The sequence below is a fragment of the Cydia pomonella genome, chromosome 1, assembly GCF_033807575.1.
Source record: "Cydia pomonella isolate Wapato2018A chromosome 1, ilCydPomo1, whole genome shotgun sequence".
NCBI lineage: Eukaryota > Metazoa > Arthropoda > Insecta > Lepidoptera > Tortricidae > Cydia > Cydia pomonella.
In genome coordinates this window covers 42,868,151-42,894,253 of record NC_084703.1, presented here as the reverse complement: position 1 = coordinate 42,894,253, position 26,103 = coordinate 42,868,151, and the positions used below count along the sequence as shown (strand labels likewise).

At 35.2% G+C, this 26,103-nt stretch overlaps 1 protein-coding gene across 1 annotated transcript; it reads left to right on the top strand.

The window, feature by feature from the left end:
- Nucleotides 1–1,795: 1,795 nt before the first annotated feature.
- Nucleotides 1,796–25,716, top strand: LOC133524143 (protein obstructor-E). Its single transcript, XM_061860003.1, has 5 exons — nt 1,796–1,943; nt 21,960–22,018; nt 22,969–23,131; nt 23,627–23,821; nt 24,843–25,716. The coding sequence occupies exons 1-5, from the start codon at nt 1,895–1,897 to the stop codon at nt 25,061–25,063; spliced, it is 687 nt and encodes a 228-aa protein (XP_061715987.1). The 5' UTR covers nt 1,796–1,894; the 3' UTR covers nt 25,064–25,716.
- The last annotated feature ends 387 nt before the right edge of the window (nt 25,717–26,103 follow it).

Genomic DNA, 26,103 nt, shown 5'->3' with positions numbered 1-26,103 from the left:
AAAAATCAAGTATTTTAAGCAAACCTGTCACTTAAAATAAATTTCACATTTTTTTCGTAGAACCTTGTTCTTATGCGTTATTAGTGAACCTGTCATTTAAAATATTTTTTACTTTTTTCGTATAAGTACCGTATTTCGTATAACCTTGTTTTTGTAAATGTCATCTATCAATAAGGATATTTAGACTACGCCCCCATAGTAACCACATCGACATCAAAACGGCGTTTAGCACCAAGTAACATTAAAAATATGTTTTTTTTTTCAAATGGCATTAACCAGGGGAATTCCAGAAAAGTTTTAAGGTCATTTTCATCTTTAAATGTAATCAGGAATATCTACTAAATTTTTTCGAGAACCTCGTCAAACACCGTGTATTAAAGCTGTCAGCCAAAAATTATCAATGTTTAATATGATACAATATGATAATTAACCTACTTTTAAGGTAGATTGACAAACGCAGAAGTAGTATGGAAATCCTAAAACGTAATGTCTCTGAAAAAGTTTTTTGTCAGGACAGTCTCAATGAAGGAAAGCCGAAAGCTCCAGAAGCGTAAGATGAGGAGACTGATTTTATTTATATATTTCCTACTGCGTAAAATAAGTACCTAAAAAAATAAAATTAAAATGCCAGCTGTAAGTAATTTGTTTAATACGTTGAAAATTAGTTTAACCATATTTGTGGTTCGCTTGTCACTATGCCCGTCACTTTCGCACTTACATACTTATTAGAATGTGACAGGCATGGTGACAAATGATAAAAAGCCGACCATATTAGCCCTACTGGAGCCCGATTCTGATTAAACAGGATTAAATAGGTTAGATTACAGTGTTGAACATTGTTTTGACACGAACTTGAAGATAGCTCATGCTGATTGGTGTAAGAGAAATAAAGTAAAAGTCGTGCCTGAGAAGCGCACCAATCACGAAGACGATCGTTAAGAAAAAGTCGTGCCTGAGAAGCGCACGAATCACGAAGACGATCGTTAAGGTCGTATAAAACAAAATCAAAACCATAGCCTTGTTGTTAAGTCGGAATGGGATCCAGAAGAATTAGGCCATGACATGTAAAAACAGCGAAATGCTATTACCGATCTTCGAACATAATACTTTTTAACTTAAATGCCTAATAACACAAAATGTGACTGTTCTAATTATTTGTATGCTTGATTCACCTGCATTTTTGCTGCAAGAGAGAGCATCCTGAATCAAAAACATTTAGTTTTTATTTAAACCAAAAAAGTATGTTGCACAACTAGTTCTATTTATATTTTACATTATGACTTACATATGAGTAAGAGAAGAGCATAAAATAGTAGAATATAATGGAATACAATTTGTTTTATTCGTAAACACACAACCAGCCAATAAACATACATATACATAAGAGAACATAGTGAGGATAAAGTGTCACGAAATGGCCTCATCTCAGCATGTTGTTGGCGACTTCCAAATAAATAATTTATATATTGATAATCAAATAGCAAATTCAGATTAAAGAAAAAAAATTGTCGGTTAAATTCTTTACGACCGACAAAGAAGCCAATTAAAACTCACATAAAAATGACATCTAGGTAAATGATATCTGTCGCGCGAACATTTTGCTCGTACTTGTACCGATTTACATGTAATGTCATCAGAATATCTAGACATGATTTTGATGTCACAAGTTCGGATTGGTCTCATAGTGATAACGTCGCAATAATTCCTCGTCCGAGCAACTAAATTTTATATAATCTTTAGTTTATGTACTAATAAGTAACAATTAATGTATTAAGTATGGCTATTGTAATGTAACCAAAGGGTTAATCCTTTCGCGCACTGGAAGGGAGTCGTATGCGCACTCGCGACACACGGCCAGTGGTGCCGCTCTGACTAGCAAGCGCGGACGTGCAACATGAGGACCAGTGCCGGAATTACCTGTCTACTCGCCTGCGTTGCTTTTGGTAAGACTTTTGTTTCTTATGTCACAGTTGATGATATTTTTTTTTGCATATCTTAAAACTTCTCGGAAAATATGTCATCGATAACCTAGCAGAGCAGTGTGTAGTTGGCGCCTTTGACAAAAATACGTGTGCTTTTGCTTTCCGGTAGTGCAAAACTTAAGTAGGCTTGCATACACTTTATCGCACGTACAAAACTATTAGCTTAACACTCTTGTACAGTCAAGATCAAAAGTAGCGGATGAAACAACGCGCCAAAAGTATCTGATATTCTGAATAACTTTTCCAAATATAGATTTATTTTTAAAATTCGCGCTCAAAAGTATATGTTTTACAGTCTTTGTTGTTCTATATTAAAGACATCACTTTTTGTTAAGCTGTTACAGTATAGTCGATACTTATGAAACGTTATTTGATCCGCTACTTTTGATGCTGACTGTACATACTTGTGCGTACTTACAACGATACGGTGTATGTAAACCCTTTGAATGGAAACTTTAGCTCTTTTTCCAATATCCCTTTGATTCAGCGAAATGATTACTGAGTACCGTGCAGTGTAGGTACTTACGGCCTGATTCAGAGAATGATAAAGACACGTTTAAGATCTTGGAAAGATGTTGACATTGGTTGCCCGAATCGAGCTGCTTCTGTCAATTATACGACATAACAACGATGTCTAAATGAGAACTTGTCTATACCAGAACTTTCCCCTTCAACCAGAACTTATCGTTATCGTATTTCATTCTTCGAATCGGGCCGTTAGTTTCTAAGAAAAGTACACAAATTAGTTTTAAACGTTGCATTAATTTATGCTATACATTGGTATTTAATAAAAATAAAAACAGAGGAAATATGATTAAGCGTTTTAAACTCATTAACTTAGATAATTACTCAAATGGAACAAACTACTTTCTTTTCGCGATCACAATTATTTTTGGCTTGACTTTCGATGTACCTACTCAATGACCACGCCATGACCAATTCATAATGATTACCTAGAAATCCGTAACAGAGAATCAATTATGATAATCTGCTTAAATTTCAAGAAATACCTACATTTGTAACTGGTTTGTTAATATGTGGCAATGTATTGTTCCTGTTTTTAATTTTTCGCGTGTTATGGACAGGATATGTAACATAGCTAAACTAGACATTCCTGTTTGCTCTTGCTTAAGGGCAAACAAGAATCTAATCTAATCTAACATATAGGATAGCTAAATAGCTTATGGAATAGTTATATACCTAAGAAGTATGGTCAGACATGCGTAGTCCTCAGACTTACATACTACGACCCTTTTTAAAATTAAAAGTTTAACAGACTTATTAGTATACAGACCTAATCGAATGATAATATTGATAATAGGGTACTTACTTGTCAATTAGAAGTGCCCTATACTAAAACTGTTTAAGCTATCAATATTCCTTTTATTAAACAGTCGTTTGACCTAAAAGTTGGCGCCACACATTGAATAGGGATGACGACTTATTAAAAAAAATATTAAAATAAACATTAATAAGATTATTTATAGTTTACTGATAAAATTCTGTGAAATTTCGTTTAAATAAATAAAAATCAGTTTAAAGAAACATACGCAGAAGTTATCTTTAAACTAAATTTCTATTTTATAAATCGTATAGAACTATAAAGAGTGAGTAACTTGACCGTGACGTCATTTGCTAATGTTTCATATAAATTCAGGGCTAAATTGTTTTGACAGTTCGAAAAAAGAAACTGATTTGACATTAGTCAATTAGCCTATTACAACTCGGAAAAGAAATAGTAATTTAGTGAAGGATTTTTTTAACTTTTTATTTTATTTTAAAGGAAACGTGAGGCCAGGCTGTTTAGTTTGTATATTTGTTTATGCCCATGGATAACTGTCCCGGTTTACTCCGACAAATTTTATTGTTTTTACAATCAGAATACACCTTAGGGTATTTTATAATGGATTTCTGATACATTCGCGATACTCCTTAAACAGTATTTATGGTTTTGGTAAATTACATATACCTCACATATCTACTTTTTTCTTAATCGATATACATATGTACGTAGGTATACTTTCATCCAATCCATAGTTGTTGAGGCAAAAGCTCCATAGAACAGTTGCGTCACACAACCAGTTACCACAGGCTTTCTGCATTCTATAGTAAACACAAATCTTAATCATAGTTTCATAGTATAGCACAGAAACAGAGTTACTACGCAATAAGTTACTTACTCATTTTAAATACACCTGGTAAAATAATCGCAGCGCCCTATGCTTGGTTACAATTAATCTAGTTACGATCCATCTTAGGCGCATTACAAATCATTTATCTACCGAATATTACACTTAAATATATTGTTAGTAACGACGACACAAACAGATACAGATACACATCATGTACTAAAAAAAACTTACTTCTTTGCGTCGGGCGTTAAAACACATTCATCACTTGCATGGGGAAACCAGCAGATAATTGAAAGAATCGCTGCTGTTAGTCCAAAATGCAATGATAAGAGACGCGAGATGTTTCCTGACCTGTCAACAATCATAGAAAATCCGCACCAGCTTTCGTGAAACGACCTGTATAAGCGGTACTACAGTGCTGTTAGCAACATTCCTTAAATCTGGACATGGGACATACCTAAACATTATGCAATGTTTACTTTATCCGAAGCGTACGTTTCTTAAACCTACATGATGTTGGCGACTACTACTCTAGAGTTTAGTTTCGTAATCATACTATGTAATCTCCCAAGCAAGAGCCACGACCCTGTTATTATAATTTTGCCTGCGCGAATGTCTTCGTCTAATATTATGTCAATATTGTATCTTGACTACTCTTACCTAAAAAAAATCGTACAAATATTACAAGAAGCCTAATTTTTTCCGAGAAAGTGACAGACGATGACATGGCTACTTTTGTGAAAAGTGGCCATGTCATGATTTTTGTTATTCGTTAACTACTTCGTTCTACTTATACGGTGTTTTAAAAGTTTGTCCCTATCATTAAGAATGTAGCTTATAGTAGCAACGTCACCTTTTGTTGTTTTCCAGTCAAACTGGGTCTTAAAAAAAGGTATAATATACTGCCCATAGAAAAAACTGTCCGTCTGTTCCGATCGATACATGTGAAGATGATACCTATATTTACGAGAACTTAGAACTTCGCCAAAAACTATATAGAGGAGATTCTTAAACATATATTTAATTTTCGACGCGGTTGAATAAAAAAAGTGGATATTCAAGATGGCTGCCATTTTTAGGGTTCTCGGGGGTCACTCGGGAAAAACTCCCCATACATAAAATTTTATTATGATCGAGACAAAAGTAAACACATTTTGTTTTATTCATTTTGATGCTTACTATTTCTTTTTTTGCGCAAAATAACTACTTAAATATTTTAAAATAAAACTAATGCTGTGACAAATGCTATTGTTGTGACAAGTCAGTTAGTGTTGCCAGTATATTTCACCTTTAGTCCAATTAAATTAATTTCTACAATTTTATGTACCAATTATACCTTTCGGATCTTCAGATATTTAATTTTCATCATGATGATGTTTAATTTTGAGCTAAAAACAAAGAAATTCAAGATGGCGGCCATTTTTTATAAAATTTTGACTACGAATTCATATTAAAGTACCTTTTGGATCTTTAAATCAAGAAAATCCTCTAAAAATTTGTAATATTTAAGCCGCCATCTTCGTTTGTTCCAATTTTGAGCTGTTTTTGGGCCTTCAAGGCTCTTCTAGGTCTATAACCCCTTGATCAGTGCTACTCATATTAGAACTTAAAAATTATATTGCCCTGAACAACACGTTTACCTAATTTAATACAAATTAGAACAAACTAAAGTTATTGCGTAAGAAACTGTCCTCTAATAGTTCAGCCAAAAAACATCGAAATTCCGGGACGTACGTACCCCCGAGTAGTAAGTTCCGAGTTGAATGTAAGAACTTCGCTTGGCTTCGCTTCGCTCGCTCTTTCGATAAAGATTTTCGGACACATGTTGGTACTAATTTAAATACTTCACATTTACTCATTACTTTCATAAAATGTTTTACAAAATATCCCAAAAGCAGAGCCATAATTGAACCAAACCTAACTATAAGGTATAAAATAGTATTTATGTATACGACTAACGGCCCGATTCGAAGAATGAAATACGATAACGATAAGTTCTGGCTTAGACAAGTTCTCATTTAGATATCGTTTGTAAGTCGTATAATTGACAGAAGCAGCTCGATTCGGGCAACCAATGTCACTTTGACGTTAGAAATATCGTAGATAGATCTTTAAAAGATATTTCCATGATCGAATTTAAACTGTGGTGAGACATACTATAATAACATAACATTAACTGTTAGTGCTCGAGAAAGGAGACCTAAGCTCTCCGAAACATGTCGCGCGAGTGACTAAAAATATCCGTAGAATTATTTAATATTTCCAAGATGTTAAACGTGTCTTAATCGTTCTTCGAATCGGGCCGTAAGTTTATTTTAATATTGCACATTTTTCCTCTTGTATATACTAGTAGCCTATATATCTAATTGTAGCGAATAGAGTTAATAGTTTCCTCCGGCCGGTTGCCCAACGGATTGGAAAGGTGGCTCAAGGCCCACACCTGTGCGAACGACATTAAAAAAAATTCGGGCGTGCCTGCGTATGCTGTTCAATTTACTATACCTAAATGTTATTTTTATATGGTTCTTTAATTATAGATACGAGGCTATTTAGATCTACGATAGTTGTAAGCTTACTGTTATAGCGGCAAAACCTGCATTCTCTTCGTACATGTTCTTGAAGAAATAAATATGTAAAAAAACCCAAGTAGGTATGTATGTCGGTAAGCATGGCTTGGGATATATTTTTGGATACTGTTCTTTAGAATATAGGTACATTTTTGGTTTGAATAAGTAAAATGTTTCGCTTCAAGTCATCTTGCACTATTTAGGTAAAATATATATGTAGGTGTAGGCAACCAAAGTAATTAATACAGTTTTTGATATGAAACCGTCTTTTATAAATCTTTAGTTATTATACCGGAAGGTCTCAACACATGATATAGTTACGCGTTATGGCGCATTAGCTTTCTGTTTATCAAGGACATTTTGTTATACATCATATTAACTTTTTCGGTGTGGTTACTCTACTTAAAGAAGGAAATATATCAATGAACGCCGCCACGTCAATGAAGTAACAGTGTCATCAACGCCACATCATAAATTGCACGTATACGAACCTGACCAAAACCACGACTTGATATCAAGTCGTGGCGTGTGGCGTGTGGGACACGAAATCTACTGACTTTATATCAACGTTGTGACGACCGGTCTGGCCTAGTGGGTAGTGACCCTGCCTACGAAGCTGATGGTCCCGGGTTCAAATCCTGGTAAGGGCATGTATTCGTGTGATGAGCATGGATATTTGTTCCTGAGTCATGGGTGTTTTCTATGTATTTAAGTATTTATAAATATTTATATATTATATATATCGTTGTCTAAGTACCCTCAACACAAGCCTTATTGAGCTTACTGTGGGACTTAGTCAATTTGTGTAATAATGTCCTATAATATTTATTTATTTATTTATCAAGTCAATGGCGGTTGAAAGGTTAAAGAAGGAAATATAGCTGTGATTATCATAGCGTGTATCACATCTACAGGGGGATGTAGTGGTTACTTTAAATCTAAATCTTATCTTTAATTTGTTGGTGTCGTCACAATCGCTCTTGTATCTTCGCTTTAGGAATGAATTAGTTCCAAGTAACAACATAATAAGGAAACGATGCATATCCTTCGAGAACCGGACGGACGTGGATACTTCAAATGATTCTCGATTAGAAATCGTGTACTCGTAATAGGTAAAACGAACTTGTTTACAGAGATATTTAACCTTACCAGAAAACTATTCAATGTTTACTATTTAATAATTTTGAAGGCTACCCTATGCAATTTATGTAATAAAATATATAGTAAACACCCCTATGATGAGACTGGCACCAGTAATTCGATGGTGTAGGCAAATATAGGTTTTTAAATGTTGGCAACATTTTCCAATAAACAAAAGTCAAAGAGCTGCTCTAGTTTAATTTTTCATTGATATTTGTTAGTTTGAAAATTAATACATCCCATGACTGGAGCAAAAAACCATAGTTTTAATTTGTTAATAATATTGAAACCAATTGCAGTTTATTAAATACGCAAAGGATGAATGAATGTCCATTCGTTTACCGCAAATAGCGGTAGAAATTTTACAGGTGTAGGTGAAATATTTATTTAAACTTTATTGTAAAAAATATATACATTCTCTACCAGTCAACCATAGGGCCAAACAGAGACACTTACAATAATATACTTAAATAAAAAATACTCCAAAATTTCTCTTAAATGTCCCATGATTGGTGCTATAAAATATGTTTTTTACCTCTTAACAAATAGAAAGTTGGTATTCTCGTATATTGTTATACAATTCAATATATTCTTACCTGTCCTAAATGACTAATTAATCCTGTTTACGACATACCGTCGCCATCAGATATATCGGAGCGGTCGAGGTGCTCACAAATATCTGAACATAGCCTCTATTATTAACTCTGACTTATTAGTTGCTTCTATATATCTGAAGGCGACTGTACAAGTAAATTAACTAAATCTGAAAGATAACTAAACATACATAATCTACACAACGAAAATTGGTATATTTAAAAATTATTGATATTGCTGTATTGTATTATAATTAAGACAAATACTTTAGTAAGTTGATATACCTACTTACTTTTGAAAGCAAATTCAAAAGCTTAGTCTTCAGGTTAAATTTAAATTTATATTTTTTTATAGTTTTATTCAATTGTCAACGTGCGATCAATTGAATTCATGTCACGGCCGCGGGCAAACAAAAATGCAACTAACAAAAATTGTGACGCAGCTCACGTACGGCTTTGTATAGGCACTAGGTGTGTCAGCTCTGCCCGGACTGAAAAAGCTTCTTTAAGTTTTAAATTCTTTACCATAAAAATATCGTGCATAATAAGAGGACTGTGCTCAGCAGTAGGGCGTATAAGTCTGAATTCTTTTTGTATACTTTATGTAAAATTTGAAACATTAATAATTTGGTGTTATTTTTATTAGTATTATGACGGATCTCATCAAGTACCTACGTTGTTTCAAAAAACTTTTACTGGACTTATGTTAATTCCCATTTAGTTTTTTTAAGATATACCTAAGAGGCAAACGAACAAACTAGTCCTTGATGGTAAGCGATTACCGTTGCCCTTAGACATCCTCAATACCAGAGAGGCTGTGAGTGCGCCCGCCTATAAGATAGAAGTACGCTATTTTCTTGAAGGTTTGAAGGTCGAATCGGTTCGGAAATAACGCAGGCGACAGTTCATTCCACAGTTTAGCAGTGCGAGGCAGGAAGATTTAGAGAAACGCACAGTTGAGGATTGCCAATCATCTAAGTGATGAGGATGGAAATGTTAGTTATAAAAATTTGTAAAAAACTTGAAAGTTTAAATCAGTATTCTTCGTTAAGGGATGGTTACACCCATCCCAACTAGGAATCCTTTTAACACAGCGTTTCTTTAAAACTAGCGGTTTCATATATTATGTACTTTTTCGTAAATTTTGTGTTAGTTATTCAGAATCATGAGCTCTTTCGATCCTAATGGTATAAAAAAATCTCATCGTTTTTTCCTATTGTGTTACTATTTCTCCATATACTTTATATGGTGGTAACAATAAGGAAAGTTTGGAAAATGTATAAGGATGAAAAGGGCATGCGATCCTGACTAGAAATAACACAGAAGTGGCAAAAAAATTATATAAAAATGGCGAAAAAAAACGCTCCGTAAAAAATCCGCGAAAATAATAAGCGTTTTGGTAAGAAAACCGATGTATGGTGTGAACGTTCTATGATTACCTACTTATTTCTCTACGCTCACACTAATTTACTACTACTTAGTTGTGTTTATGTATCCCAGACACTAAAAAGGTAATTCGATTGGCAAAATTGCCGCAATCATTCTGCTTTTGGTGTGGAATTGGGTACTTGACACATGTTGAATATTATAACAAAATTTAGCTAAATGGATAGAAATTGAGCCATCCATTATAAAAAAGTGGAATTTAAAAAGACATATTGAGATTAAAATAAAAAATACAAGGGTCAAAAGTCTCAGAAAAATATTTAAAAAGAAAAAATCAAATGGTACATTACTTACATTTTATTCAAAAATTAATTGTATGACAACTAAACAATACAAACATAAACGCAATATTTCAGGGTCATAATAGCAGTTTTATCGATCTTACATACATTTAGGACAGACTAATGTAATGTGATAATTTTGTTAGAGGCGTATCAATCGTCGAGTGCGAGCGTCAGACTTCAACTCTCATTTCTGACCTTTGCATTGCTTAAATGCCAAGAGTCCTATATAGACATTTGATCCTCAGGAAAATCAAGATCGATTGACATTATTTACAAAAAACTGTCAAATAACCAATAACGGTATCACCAATTGGTATCACAAATGGCAATCGAACGGTCATTCTCGTATCTGGGGTATAAAATAAATACTTTTTATGTACTAGCGAGAACAATTAATGACGGCAAATGAGATGAAATTGACATCAATTCGTAATTATAAACACTATCGGTAGCCGAGTACTTGACATGTATCAATAATTCGTACAGTCGCCATTCTCTTCTAATTTTCGGGGGCCCTTGCTGATCACTTCGACCCATAGGGATTTTTTGTGTAGTTGCCCCCTTAGGAAAGATCCGTCAGCTACTCAAGAGCTTTCATGACCATCTTTTTGTGCTGGATGATGGAGCTTATGTGTAGCCTTTTGAATTCCTTTGGTTCCAGATAGCCTGCTCCAAAGTCCTTCATTCTTTGCATGGAGAGGACGTGACATTCACACATTAGGTGTGTTACTGTCTCTTCCTCTTCGCCACACACTCGACAATCGGTGTTGTCGGAGTGCCCCATCCTGGCCAAAACTCCTTTGGCCCCGTAATGGCCCGTAAACACCCCTGTTATAGTTTGGAGTTATCTCCTGCTAAGTTTCCATAGCTTTTTGCGCCAACCGGAGTCGCCATGAGACATATAGATATCTGTGAGCACCTCGGCCGGTCCGATATATCTGATGGCGACTGTGCGTTCGAAAAGGCCTATGATTACGCTTCGACTGAAAAATGACATGCGTGCATTTGTTTGTCCCGCTTGGAGCGAAACGTTTGCATAACGGCTCAGGAATGGACAGTAATTAAACAGCTATTGAGGTGTATTACGCCAGCACGTAAGCCAGTAAGAAGGTCAAGTCGCTGTAACTTGTAAACCTGCTTAAATAGCCTATTTCTTACATATTAATCGCATTGGCAGAATAGCTTTTATAAATGGCTATCCTCTGTTTAAATTTTATTTATTTCTGAGAAACAAAAATGTAGAACACAAAGGTGTGCAAGGAACGAAGGATTATCAACAGCATGTTAGATTTGACCATATAAGCAAAGAGAAATAAGTAGGCATAGAGTGCTCACTACATACATCAGTTTTCTTACCAAAACGCTTATTATTTTCGCAGTCAACATCCAGCGTCAAGTAGCGAATTTATCAGTACTGCTACGTGACACTAGATGTCACGGGTGGTGCGACTGACGAAAAGTGTATTGCTCAACAATTTACTACTAATACAAGCAGAAGGAGATGAAAATAGACTTTGGTTAATCAGGTTATATTAGTTTAAAATGTTGAGCATTAGACTTTCGTTCGTTGCGACATCTATTGTCAAGCAGTAGTATGATTTGATAGACGTTTATGAATCATACCGATAATAATCATTAGAGTTTGAGATAACTATAGCAAAGACTGATTCATGTAGTAACCTTTTGGTTTGACAACTACATTTATAAAACGAAAACGATTTAAATATAATTTTAAAATTTTTTCCATCTAGGTTAATTTATATTAATGATTTTTGAGCTTTTTATTCTGAAGTTAAAATTATTCTACATTTCTGACGCCAAAATAAATTACAAAAATTGCTACTGCTTATTGTATTGCGTTAGAGAACTTTCTTTAGAAAACTCAAATACCTATCATCATTTAGATGTAAATATTTCAGCGGATTCTTACACCGTACTTCTTACCGTGGCCAGGAATGTTTGTGGGCCACCCCACCGTAGTTTAGTCAATTCTATGGCTGCTGCTCGACGCCACGTTGGCGCAACTGCGCAGCGACGCTATTTTCCATAGCGCTAACTAGACGCCGACACTCAAAAGACGTGTGGAGTGGCCCTATATATCATAAAATAAAAACCATTAATTGGCCTTATGAGCTTCCCGGCAAGTTTAACAAGCTGTGTGAGACAATCAAAGCTATAATTACAATTAAAGTAGCTATTATACTAGCGAGGTTATAAATGCAGCGTTTACTTTCAATTAAAACACATTGTATGATGGAAGTTGGTACTTTACTGTGTAGGTAATTTGACGAAAAAAGTTAATACAAAAACGTTGCATTATATTTTTTGTTAATAGTTAAAACCACCACCGATCAAATGAAACTTAACTATGTTGGTACTGTTTTATTGCATATTTTTCCCATTCTTTATAATATAGGAGACCCCGCTTATTACGGTAATAGGATCATATTTAAAACTATTTCCTACGTTTTGCGACGCCATTTTACACACGTCCCTGGTAACTTATTGTCATATATTTTGTCATGGTTAATAAATACGCTTTCCCACTTAAGATGCGTATCTACTTGACGTGGTCCTTTCAAGGGGCCTACCGTGAAAACCGAAATTCGCAAATTATGGGGATCTTTCTCTTTTACTCTCATACAGACACAGAGAAAAATGCGCACAATTGACGACGTTCGGTTTTCGCGGTTATAGCCCAGAAACTTCTTAAGCAGCTTTTACTGTGTTTTTTTAAACTCTTTTCATTTTAAGGGTGCATTCCTGAGCTTAAATTGAGTTACTTTCTTAAAGACACCGCTGTTCTAATTTCGGAGATAATCAAAATTTTATTCTTGTCCAAAAGGCCTATATGAACGTGTGCACTTACGATTAGATAGTGTTTAGTGTGACTTTATGCATTTGCTACTAAACGTACAAACGTTACGAGTACAAACTCGTAGTATTTCGGATGATCGATGCTCGAAATGATATTGATATGTCAAAGTTTTCAATTGTTTGGTTAAGTTAAATACATGCCCATGTTACAACACCGCTATATGCAGCATTTAATTACTTTGTACAAAAATGAAGTAAAAATAATAATAATTGAAAATTAACTAAGCTATTCAGTTTCCAGTCCTTAAATCTACCTAGCCATATCCCGAAGTTGACGGAGTAAAAAAAAACACCGTATATATTTATACATGTAGTGTATGTAGCACATAACTCGAAAGCTCATAAACGCCTATAGCGTTGAAATGTCCCGTTCGTTTCCTCATTGTGACGACGTGTTCGAGTCTATTGTCTCGATGCTTTCCATCTCGATTGTTACGTAATGCACAGCACGGTTCGACGCCGCCCAAGGCAAATGATACAACACAGTAGCAACAATAGTAGTAATACCATATCTTGAAATTAATATGTTCGTTTTTTAATATCTTTCCCTATCTCTCTCTCTGTTTTCTTATTTGGGCTCTTTCGTTGCCCAGCGTTTGTCTGGCGGTGAAAAAGGACAACGCCACCAGTATCCTTGGCTCCATTTCAGGGGTAGGAGACTTGGTGAGGATTTTGATATTTAGTTCGTAGTTTAGTTTAGTTTTGAATAATTTACTTGTGTGTGTAAGAAAAAAAATGTTTTTAATTGTGCAATAAATAATAGTATATATTAAATATAAAATATTTGGAAAAAAATAACAAGTGAACGAGACGGGTGTAGTTTTCCATTTGCCGTTTGTGCAATTTTAATGCGCAAAAGGTACGCCCGAAATGAATAATGTTTTTGCCCGTTAAATATAAAAATACGTATGGCTCTTAAACTAACTCGTCCATCTATTGATAACTTTCTAGCCTTTTCAACACATACACACACAGTTTAATTATGCATATTAGTTATACCTAAAACAGAAAACATCTCAAAATGTCACGTTACTACCTAGCGAAAGTATGTCATGTTCACCCCTTGTTAATTGTTGTAAGGTTTAATTAGTTACGTTATTGAGATCAAGTCGGTCTCCGCAAGTTGCTAAGAAGAAAATGCTGTTTTAGGCATATGATATTAAGATAATATGGGGTTAGAATATTCTAACCCCATATTATCTTAAATGCCGTAAAACCAAGAACAAAACAGATGCGCTGTGCCTGTGTTGTTTGTTGAATAGTAGTCGTGACGTTCACCCCGTTATCTGATTCGTTGAGGAAGATCGCTTTTCACACTTCTGATATAATACGCGATATATTACAGTGCTCTATGTGCTTAGTAAATGCACCGTAACACGCAATTATTGTTAAGCAAAATGACCTAATAGAATAACGATGTTTAGACGTCATCTTATTTATAAATGCGGGAGAGAATTATGCGACGCTTTTTGACTTTTGCTATTAGCCGAATTTATCATGAAACTAATATCTACTGAAAATAACAATCGTCATTTTTAATTTTTTTGAATTCCTTTCTCAGATTATTCTTTGAATTCTGAATAAATGCAAGCTAATGTGGAAAATATACCTCGCCATTTATTAAAGTCAGTATTGCTACGATATAAAAGTATGCAAAGATCATTATGAGTAATGAAATAAATAGTTTTTTTATTTAATTAGAGTTGACAAATAACTTGCATAAAGACAATCTAGCCGTGTCTCCACGGGTTTCTACGTTATTCAGCAACCAACTCGATAATGAAATTGAGAAATGGCGGAAGGCTGAGAAACGTGTACTCCGCCTTCTTACGCAACGTATTCAAATTAATTAAATAATCCTGCGCGTCTCAGTATCTATGTATGAGCAAAGAGAATCGATTGTAATAGAGAGGTAAAGGCTAAGAAAAAAATGTACCTCTTAGTTTGACATTCAAAACAGATGGCGTTGTACAAAGCCATATGTTTTGCGGTCGTTGAATTGTCAAACGTCAACTTTTGATAATCAGAGTTACCGCAAAATGTATGGAGCTGTGCTATTCGAAGTACGAATTCGTCTTATATTTTACGCATCTTAATCAATGTATATTTGGTATGAGTAACCAGCGAGACGGAGGTATGCATCGCGAGCCAACGCACATAAAAGCATGCAGGCGATGTTCTGTTCGCGCACCGGAGCGGCGGCATCGGCATGCGTACTAAGATTATGACACAAATTTCATAAGTTATTGACCGATAAAGATTTTTATCTTTACAATACACCACAATAAAAAACAAAACATTAACAGCAACAGAAGTATAGGCAGACCACCAAAAAGCGATCTCTTCCATTCCTTTCTTTGTTAGTGAAATTGATTTCTAAATTCTAACAGTATCACGAAGGATACTGTATCGTAAGATTCATAAGGATAAATATTACGTTTAACGTACACGAAAGCTATTACGTAGGCTAGTATTGTTTCTTTGAAATAGGTTCATTAAAGCATAGCACAAATTCGAATATGGCAAAGTAGTTTCTCACTATACCAATTTTTTTTTTTTTTAAATAATGTATTAAGAGGGAAGAATAGGTTTTTGAATAACGAAATAACGGTACATTTTTCTATGAAATTTTATTTCGGGAGAAAACGGTTTCCACTAACTAAATCTTAGCAAATCACTTTGATTTTGATGTCGATCGCTTCTGCATAATATATAAAAGGTTTATAGGCTTTTTTGTTTTGCAATTTCGAAAAAAAAGGAAAACCTATAAACCTAGTATTTCATTGTGTCTAAAACATACGATCATGTACGCACGTACGTAGCACGTGATCGTCATACAAAAAGAAACGCATTTTCCATTCTCCATAATTTTTTTAGTATGTTTTTGTATTGTTAACCCTCAAAATCACAACAAAATCATTTGATTATAATTATGATATTACCTACACTATAGTTATATAGTAAAACTTGGTTAAGTTGGACTGGATAAATGTGAAATATCTATAGCTAAAACTTACCCTCGCACGCTTGCATTTAGTACTGGATTACCTCTGGTAGTGGGATAAAACAATATTTAATTAAATAATCACACCTCTATAATTGAAACAACCTCTACTCTCACCTCTATTAAAGGAACCCTCTGTAGGTAAATGAGACAGATATGTATTTATTTATACCTGGCTTACTGGGTAAGTGGAGTATCTCTTTAAATGAGGTACATTTACGGGTCCCTCGAGGTCCTAGTTATTCAGGTTTCACTCTATCTGTTTCTAAATGTAATGTAACTTAACTTATCTTAACTTTGAAATAAAAACATGGGACTTGGTTTTGTTCAACAAGATTTTAATTAACATACTATTCGTGTCATCCACGATGACGCGCAGATTTGTCAAATATAACTTTTAATAACATAACAATACGAGTTAAGGCACACGTCTTCGTGTATGACACGATCTATAGTAATTAAGTTGATAGGAAATGTCAGTCGCTGATAATAATCCAAAGGTCAAATAAACCTGAATTTAGATTTTATATATCAAATCGATTAAATAGTGACCTCAATCATTTAAAATAAAACTCTGTTGCTGAAACCAATAACTAGTTATGACTTAAGATCTGTTTTTTATATAATTACCATACAGAATGGCCTGGTTTCGTTCCCTTAAGTGTATTTTCGCAGTTGGATTAGGTATAAGTAATGCGTAGGAATTCTATAGCTCTTAAAAACTTTGGTAAGGCTTTTGTATTTTTACAGATAATGAGATACAATACAATACAATACAAATACTCTTTATTGCACACCTCAATACAGAAACAATACAAATAATACAGCACATTAAGAAGAGGTAAACAACAGGCGGTCCTATCGCTGAAACGCGATATTAAAATGACGAAATCCTCTATTATCAAGACGTTTAGTATAGCACCTTGGCCGCTCCGACATATCTGACGGCGACAGGACAAGGCATGATAACAGTCTAGCTGTGAGCACTTTCCGCAACCTTGCTACACTTACGGCACCCCCTCACTTAGGCGATAACCTGCCGTTACGCTGAGCTAAAATGCTGCACAGATCATAATTTTATGTGCGAACACATAAATTAGTACATTAAATCAAATCAAACAAATATCAAACATTTATTCAGCAAATAGGCCACAGGGGCACTTATACATGTCCATTTTTACAAACAATAAATAATAAAAAAAAAACACAAATACAAATATCGAATCTATGAAATAATAAATACTTTATTAGAGATGTATACTGTCTCTAAATGTCAAATTACACAAAAAAAAACTATGATAAAAAAATAAAACCATAAAATACTAAAATTCTTTAGAAAGTTTTAAAATTTTATTACATGTATCTGCCTGATTTTGTTAAATTGATTGACGGTCTTAAAATACAAATAGGTAGCGTATTTTATGAAAACATTGAATCTCGAACTGGACTTTTGAGCCCTAAGTTGCAGAATAAATCTTTCATAACAGTAATAAGCACTAAGTATATAAAAGCGTTTTTATTAAACGGGTAGTTTGATGGATTTCGGTGAATACTTCAAAAAATCTATCGGCACAAGAATAGTTCCCAGGCTCAAGAACAGTGACATAACAATGCGTCCAACTTTCGACATTTTTAGCAGATATTGATGATTGAATTATGTGAATTTGTTTTTATAACATACCTACATTTATTTGTAAGAAATACTTATTGGATTGTCTAAGATAAAAACGAGGTTGTAATGACAGGGACTATAACTATTCCTCTATACCTATAAATATTCAAATTCACCGTCAGATATATCAGCTGCACTCTAATGCCTTTCATAGGGCCAAGAAATGTATGCGCATTGAGTTTAAGCGATGCCTAAACGAGCCGTTGTGTATTTGTGATGTGATAAAAGCATAACTATCTGTAGATTATAGCATTGACGATATTTCATTTGTCAACCGTTTAGGGGTCGCCATTAGCACAAACTACGTTTCTTCGTAATTTGTAACAAAAAAATTGGAAAACTTGTCAAAAATGGTTTAATAAATAGTATATACAAAAGTAATTCTATTATATAGATATATAGGTTTGTGCTACTGCTGCCTCTGATGGCAGAACATAGCAGTATTACTCCCAATTACAATTTTAATTAAGTACCTAATTAATTACATAGACAAAGAGCTTTTATTGGCAATCAAAAGCTGTCTCAACAATAGCGGTGACATTCTTATCAGATGAAGGCTTCAAAGTACAATATTACATGGTTAATGTAGTTGGCCACGCGGCATTTTAGCGGGCGGGCGGAGCGAAAGTAACGAGTGGGCAACCTTGGCGCGCCGGCACGTTGCCGCTGACCGCCTCCGATTTTATATATTGTTATTTTTTAAGGACGTGGAATTTTCAGCACACCTATGTGGACGAATACTTGAAATATTACCATTTTTTGTTAATACAACTAGAGGTTTATAGGTATATTACAACTTAGAATAACCTTTTGTTATCGTCGGAATAAGAAGAAATAGATGGGACATTTAGCTATTTCACCTCCACTGTTTATTTAACGCTAACTGTACAAAGACTGGTTAGACTAGAAGCCTACAGCATTTTTTTTAAATATTTTATTCGTATACACAAACGTGGCAATTATACCTACATATAACTAAGAGAAGACGAACGAAGAAGAGATTGCCACAAAAATAGCCTCATCTCAGCATGATGCTGGTGACTTCCAGCGCGGATCTTCCGTTTCATGAAAGCTTATTACTTGTACAAATAAATAAATATAAAACGCATATTTGGGTACAATGTTACACAGATAAAGCGGAGGCCTCTTTGTTATAAGAAGTTAAATAAACCGCCTCTCGTTTATTTCTAGAGCTTGAAGTCACCAAGCACTGTGCTTGTAGTAAAAGCTTACATGGAATAGGTATAACATAGTTCGCTAGGGTGTCTGTTTGTCATCTGTGTCACACAAATCTAAAAAACTATGTTCGCCCAATCGTTATCCACCCTGGTTTTCTCGTCCATTAATTAAACTATTGTCCGAAAAAAGAAGATATCATAAAAAATGGAAGCAATATGGCCAGCAGTCTGATTATGATTATTTTTCCTCTCTCAGAAGCCGCTCTAAACATTTAGAGAAAGTATGTTATGAAACTTACATTCAAGACGTGGAAAATAAAATAAAATTGAACCCCAAATATTTTTGGTCTTACGTAAAGTCAAAACAGGGCTCTTCAGATTATCCACATAAGTTTGTCTACGGAGACCGAGATGTTACCGATAGTTTAGAAATTTGTAACCTATTTAATAAATACTTTAACTCCGTCTTTGTAAACACTAGTAATTCCGATACCATACTTACTAATGATAATCCTAACTCACCCTTAAATATTAATTCAGTAAAAATCAATTCTGATATTGTGTTTCAGCAGCTTAAATCAATTGATGTAAATAAAGGGGCGGGGGCGGATGGAATACATCCTCTTTTTATTAATAAATGCGCAAAGGAACTGACAATACCAGTGACGTATATTTTTACAAAATCATTAACATCGGGTATTTTTCCTGACCGCTGGAAACAAGCTCTGATAACCCCTATACCCAAAAATAATAAAAAAGATGATGTATCCCAATACCGACCAATCTCAAAGCTATGTATATTTGGCAAAATATTAGAAAAAATTGTAGTTAATGATCTATCTTTTGCCGTTCGCAACTTTTTGTCTCCAAATCAACACGGTTTTTTCAAAGGTCGTTGTGTTGAGTCCAATTTAGTCTCCTTTACTGATTATTTACTAACCGCACTAAATAACAAATGCCAAGTCGATGTCGTGTATACGGACTTCTCCAAGGCTTTTGATAAAATTAGTCACAGAACCTTATTGGAGAAGCTCTGGAGTGCCGGAATACATGGCGACTTGTTCCGATGGATTAAGTCATACATCACAAACCGCTCACAAGCTGTTTCGATCAAAGGTTTCATGTCAGATTTTCTTTACATTCCTTCAGGTGTCCCTCAAGGGTCACATCTTGGTCCATTGCTATTCACACTTTATATAAATGATATTGGTGATGTAGTTAGCCGCAGTCATCACCTGTTATATGCCGATGATGCTAAAATTTTTAAGATTATTGACACAGTCAATGATTGTTGCGAGCTTCAAGCCGATATTAATTCTCTATCTGAATATTGTGAGATTAATCAACTATTTCTTAATCCTGATAAGTGCAATATTATCACATTTACACGTAACAAAAATCCAATAACACATAATTATAAATTATATAATCACCATATAAACAGGGTTGACAAGGTCCGTGACCTCGGGGTTATAATAGATAATAAACTTACTTTTAATAATCACATAGATATCATTGTTCAAAGGGCTTACAAACAACTTGGTTTTATATTAAGGGTTTGTAAGCCTTTCCAACATGAAATTACATACATGATATTATACTACAGTTTAGTCAGATCAATCTTAGATTTCTCGTGTATCATTTGGAACCCTTTCTTTAGGTGTCATATCAATAGAATAGAACGTGTACAAAGGAAATTTCTCAAATCTATCGACTTCCGTATGGGACGGAGTCGAAATTCATATAAAAATAGTCTTTCTCACTATGGATTGCTGACACTTGAAGATCGCCGAGCACAGTTTGATATAATGTTTCTTTACAAAATCATTAACAACTTTATTGACTCCCCCTCACTTCTTGGTAGGTTATTATTTAAAATACCTCAACGCACTGCACGCCACAAGAAATTATTTGCTATCCCTTTCGCTCGTACAAAATATTGCTCAAATTCTTACTTCAACCGTTGTCTCAATTATTACAATATAAATGTATCCCACATTGATCTTTTTTCGTATAAAACCTGTGAAAGTTTTAAAAAACAAATTATTACTCACTTAAGATCGAAATTATAAACATTAACAAACTGTTTCTTTAAGTAGGTAACATTAATAAAAGTAGTTATACTTACACCTTTGTAATAACCTCTGCATATTAGTACTTATAACATTGTAGGTATTAACTTATGTATATAATATTCTTGTGTACCCCGTGTGGATGTATGTACGAGTACCAACGAACCTGCCCGTGCATACATATACATGGATGAATGAATACAGATTCACTCAAGTTATTGCTAACTTTATTGTTACTAACTGATAATTTTGTTTTCCGCTTACTGCTCCTAGACTAGCTACTTATTATTATTAAGGTAGGGCACTCAAGGTCTATTAACACATTACTTATGTTTACATTATTTTTTGTACAAGACTGTTTGTTGCCTAAATAAATTAAAAAAAAAAAAAAAACAAATTGTAATGATATGACAGCGTAACCAAGATCAGAGGGGGCAGCTCTTTGAAAAGGTTTTAGTAAATAAACATTCTTGTGCCAATCCTCGTCGTGACTTGCTTAGCCCGATCAAACCCTAGCTACAATGAAGCAATAGGGGTTATTACCCTGCCGACCCGGTGTCGACACCTGGTCACGCTCCACGCGACCGATTACACACGCCTATGTGCTATTATATTGAAAGCAGCCTCGGGTTGAGTGCGTAATAACCCCCTGAATATTGCCAACTTCGGTTGGCCTAATTAATTATGTGCGAATGGTGTAACAGATTGGGATTCATCTCACTTAGGTCTGGTTTATCCAATCACAATAGACGAGCTGATAAATTTGACAAAAACACCCTACAATATAATTTTATCGTACGTAATTATGTACTACCACGGATGGTTTGGTGCGCAACCAGCCATTCCTTTTGAACGTTTATTTCTAGATTTTTATCATTAAATTGATTGTATAATGGCTAAAACAAGCCATTTTCGCACTAACACATTTGCCAGAACGGGACAGATTTGTAACTGATGTCAGTTTTGTGGTCAATCCAGCGATTTTACAACTTAAATTTCATTTTATTTACAGTCAACGCTGGCATCCTGCTTGAACATGCGCCTGAATGCCCGGAACATTATGGAGTGCAGGTAACTAATATTTTCCACTATTAAAAAAATTAAGGCTATACGACTACCAGTATAGAAGAGGGGAATCAATAAAAATATTTATCTAATAATTTATATTATAGAAACTACACACTCACTACTCACACACGCTTACTCGAGCCATAGGTACCAATATCTTGGGGTTATTTTAAAACTCTTGTAAGGTCAACGTCTCAGTGCTCGTCAAACTAATGCCCAATTGACCAATAGATACCCTGCTGCCACCTATAAATTAATGACATGTACTGGGATAGTGACGAGTACTCGGATGCCTATCTTAGGTTTTTTGATTTACTTACCTTAGATTTGGAACTAGGGGAAATATTTAACTTCAAATCTGACTATTAGTTTTAATATGCAATTAATAACTTTATAAAATATTACATGGTAATATGAAATAAAATATTACGCACTCCATTCTTGTTCCTTTTGACTTTAACAAAGAATGTTGAACGCATTGCGAACGCACGTAACTGTTGAAAGAAAGTGTGATTCATAACCTCGTTAGGCGACAGTGATAATTTTATTAATTGCCCAGCGAATTTCCCTACGCAATAATTATGTGCATTGAAAGCGAATTACCATTTCAAGTTAGCCAAGCGACATATACCTATTAATGAAATTAACTCTTGCGGGCCTTTTTGTGCGAAGCTCTTTCTGGTGATTGTGTTTTGACTATTATAATCCCCTTCATAGGGGACCGTCTAGCAACGTTTCTTAGGGGATGGCCCTAATTAATGGAAAGCCCTGATTCCACACTACCGCCAATTTTGGCAAGCAAACACAGATCATTCAACATAATTTAATCTACTTAAAATGTTCTGCTACTGCAATTTCTTTTATATAAAGAAGTACCTGAGCCTGATCTTAATCCATTAATATGTGCAAAGTTCTTCAACATAAATTCAAAAGTATTTCTTCTTTGGTTCTAGGCGTACGCCCACCCCGAACTATGTGACCAATTCTTCCTCTGCACCAACGGGACCCTGACGGTCGAGACTTGCGAGAATGGACTACTGTTTGATGGCAAGGGCGCTGTACACAACCACTGCAACTACCACTGGGCGGTCGATTGCGGACACAGGAAAGCTGACTGTAAGTTTGACAATGTCTGTAAGATTCTACTCTCAATTTCAAGCAGCATCTTTGATTTCAAGGTCGCTTTCCATAACTACTACCACTCCCAGTACATAAATGATGGATTGGGAGCACAAGATGAATGTCAGTTTGACTAAGTGGTACTGATTCTATTTGGTACTCTAACGGTGACAATCGACACCTGCGGCGAGAAGTTCCTATTCTACGTCAACAACGGACTCGAGGATTGCCTGCTTGGTCCTTGAATACTCATGAGAATTTGCTCTCCAACCATCAACAGAGCCCATGTCTAGGAGCAGACGCGTCGTATATTTGGCGCTCTGGGCAAAACTGACCGCTAAGTTTGGCTTGCGCCGCTCCTCATTGCCCGCCGTCCTGATTGCTCCTTTTGGGCATAGGGTAGAACATTGTCTTCAATTTATCTCGGTAACTATGCCAATATAAATAGCAGACAGTTTTGTATGCACATTAAATCTAAATGTCGTTCTGCAGTGGTCCCCTACTCTTCTCCCGGCTGCGAGTTCCAGTTCGGCATCTACCCGGACAGCGAAGAGTGCTCCACCAGCTACGTCAAGTGCGCCTTCGGTATCCCTGAGCAGGAGCCTTGCACCCCTGGCCTGGTCTACGATCACCGAACCCATGGATGCAACTGGCCTGATCTGTTGCAGCCGTTCTGTAATCCAGAAGGTGAGCATGAAAGTTTGAAAGCACTACAATAGCCACAATGCCATAAGCACACATGACTATCTTAACAAGCTAGTCTGGCCTTTGAAATTGAACTGGGCCTCTTAGAAGGCCTAAGAGGCCCTGTTCCCCCTTTTGCTAGCTTAAGACATTTGCGACCATGCAATTTTAATAACTCCGCGCGACACGCGGCCATTGTGAATGTTACACACATACTAGGGTCTCGCAGATAAATGTCGCACGAATTACTAAAATTACGTTAGGTAATAATACATTACTATAGAGGCCGGGAAACGTAGGGTTGCAGGCCAAGTAGATATAGAAGATATAACGCGGCCGGCAACCCCGTTTCTCGCCGAGATTTGTATAGTGCTTTTCTCAAACTTGCAATTAAAATAAAAAATTGTATTCAATTTGTTTTGTGGCAAACTACTCGGTGCCTTACGCGCGTAAGTTCGCGCGCCTGCGCGATGCGCCACCTCCGTTGCTTAGGAACGAATATGCACAACAGAGTCACAATTTGACGTTAAAAAACAAAAGAAGGTTGCTTTATAGTCCTAGGTGTGTAAGGCAGTATGAAATTCCTTTACATATCATCTTCACTCATCGCACCTGACTCATGACAGTTTAAATTCGATTAATTTGCGTCCAATTTGCTACGGCTGTTTTGTAATCTTGATAATTGTAGGATATGAAAGTTTCTCCTAGCCGTAGGATGAAGTAATTTATAGTGGCATGTTTAAGCACAAATAGTACAACTTTTTCAGGTTCACTCTAGTTTAGCAGTACATCCGTCCGAATGTACTGCAGTAAAAGCACAATAGTGGCACTATGCTTTTTAAACGATGTTCATCGTACATTACTAACAACACCTTTCTTCGAGTTACTCATTCCAGTGATGAGCTAAGCTTAACCAAAGTATTTACGCGTTCCTGTTCTAATATCATACAGTTCATAAAGGAACACAATAATTAAAAATGTTATTTACTTATTATTATATTTATTATGTATGTTATTTTCACAGCGGTCATCGGCTTCAAGTGCCCCACAAAAGTGCCCGCCAACACGCAATCCGCCAAGTTCTGGCCCTTCCCCCGTTTCCCCGTGCCCGGCGACTGCCACCGCCTGATCACTTGCGTAGAGGGCCAGCCCCGCCTCATCTCCTGTGAAGAGGGCAAGGTGTTCGATGACCAGAACCTCACCTGTGAAGACCCCGAGCTTGTACCTCACTGCGGACACGCGTGATTGCGTCATGATTGTGTTGCGAAACGAAAATTGTTACTTTTGTGTTCTTTTTGCCGAGCGAACTATTTGTCGAAAAAATTAAGGTCAAAATGTGACTAAATATATTGTGCTCTAAGGTACCTACACTATTTATAAATTTAAAGGTAAAATTTAATTTATTTCGCTGTGACGAACAATACATTAAAAACAAAAATAAATTAAAAAAACTATTTACTTTTCTATGAAGGTGCGTATCCACTATTTCATGAATTCTTTATGCAACAGTGCCAACAGTCCAACGTGACATATCTCGTGCGTAATTTTCGTTTTGCAATGTAGTTATTTCTAGCAATTAATTTTAATACACCGTCCACTTATGAGTAATTATAAAACCGATGTGAAAACGTCTTTTACAAAAGCAATCAATTGACTTTTTCAGTGAAACCTATATGTTTCCATATAAAAAAATGGTATAAGTTACCTATGTAAAGCTTCCTATAACTTGTATGTTACCTGTAACAAAGTTGCCAAATGCAGATAATTCGTGATATTAGTTACCGTAGATATATATGTTTTTATACGTCAAAGATAATATGTATTTATCATGTACACTTCTGTAAATAGATCAGCAAAAAGATGGATATGTAAATAGGGAAATAAAATATCTAAATACACATGAGACTTTAATTTTGTGACCGCAATATCTTAATCTCTTAGCGCCTATTTCTTATACTAAATGTTTACAAGGGAAATAATAGTTAAAGTTATATTAATAGTTAAGTAGCAAGGAGACCAAGGAGAGTTGAAACCATATTTAGATACTTTATCGGTCATAACTCTGTTGTATTAGAAACTAGATTTAGGAAATCTGATAGCTATTTTCATAGCCATTTACCACCCAGAACAGAAATACCATAGTGTACTTAAATAGAACTATTGAAAAACATTTCTGCATCAATCCAGTCTGTTTCAAATCTCCTAATACCGAGGTAACTTGAAACACGTACTAAGGTAGCTTGACACACATCTATAATTTATAAATTCAAGCAATAAATAGCAAA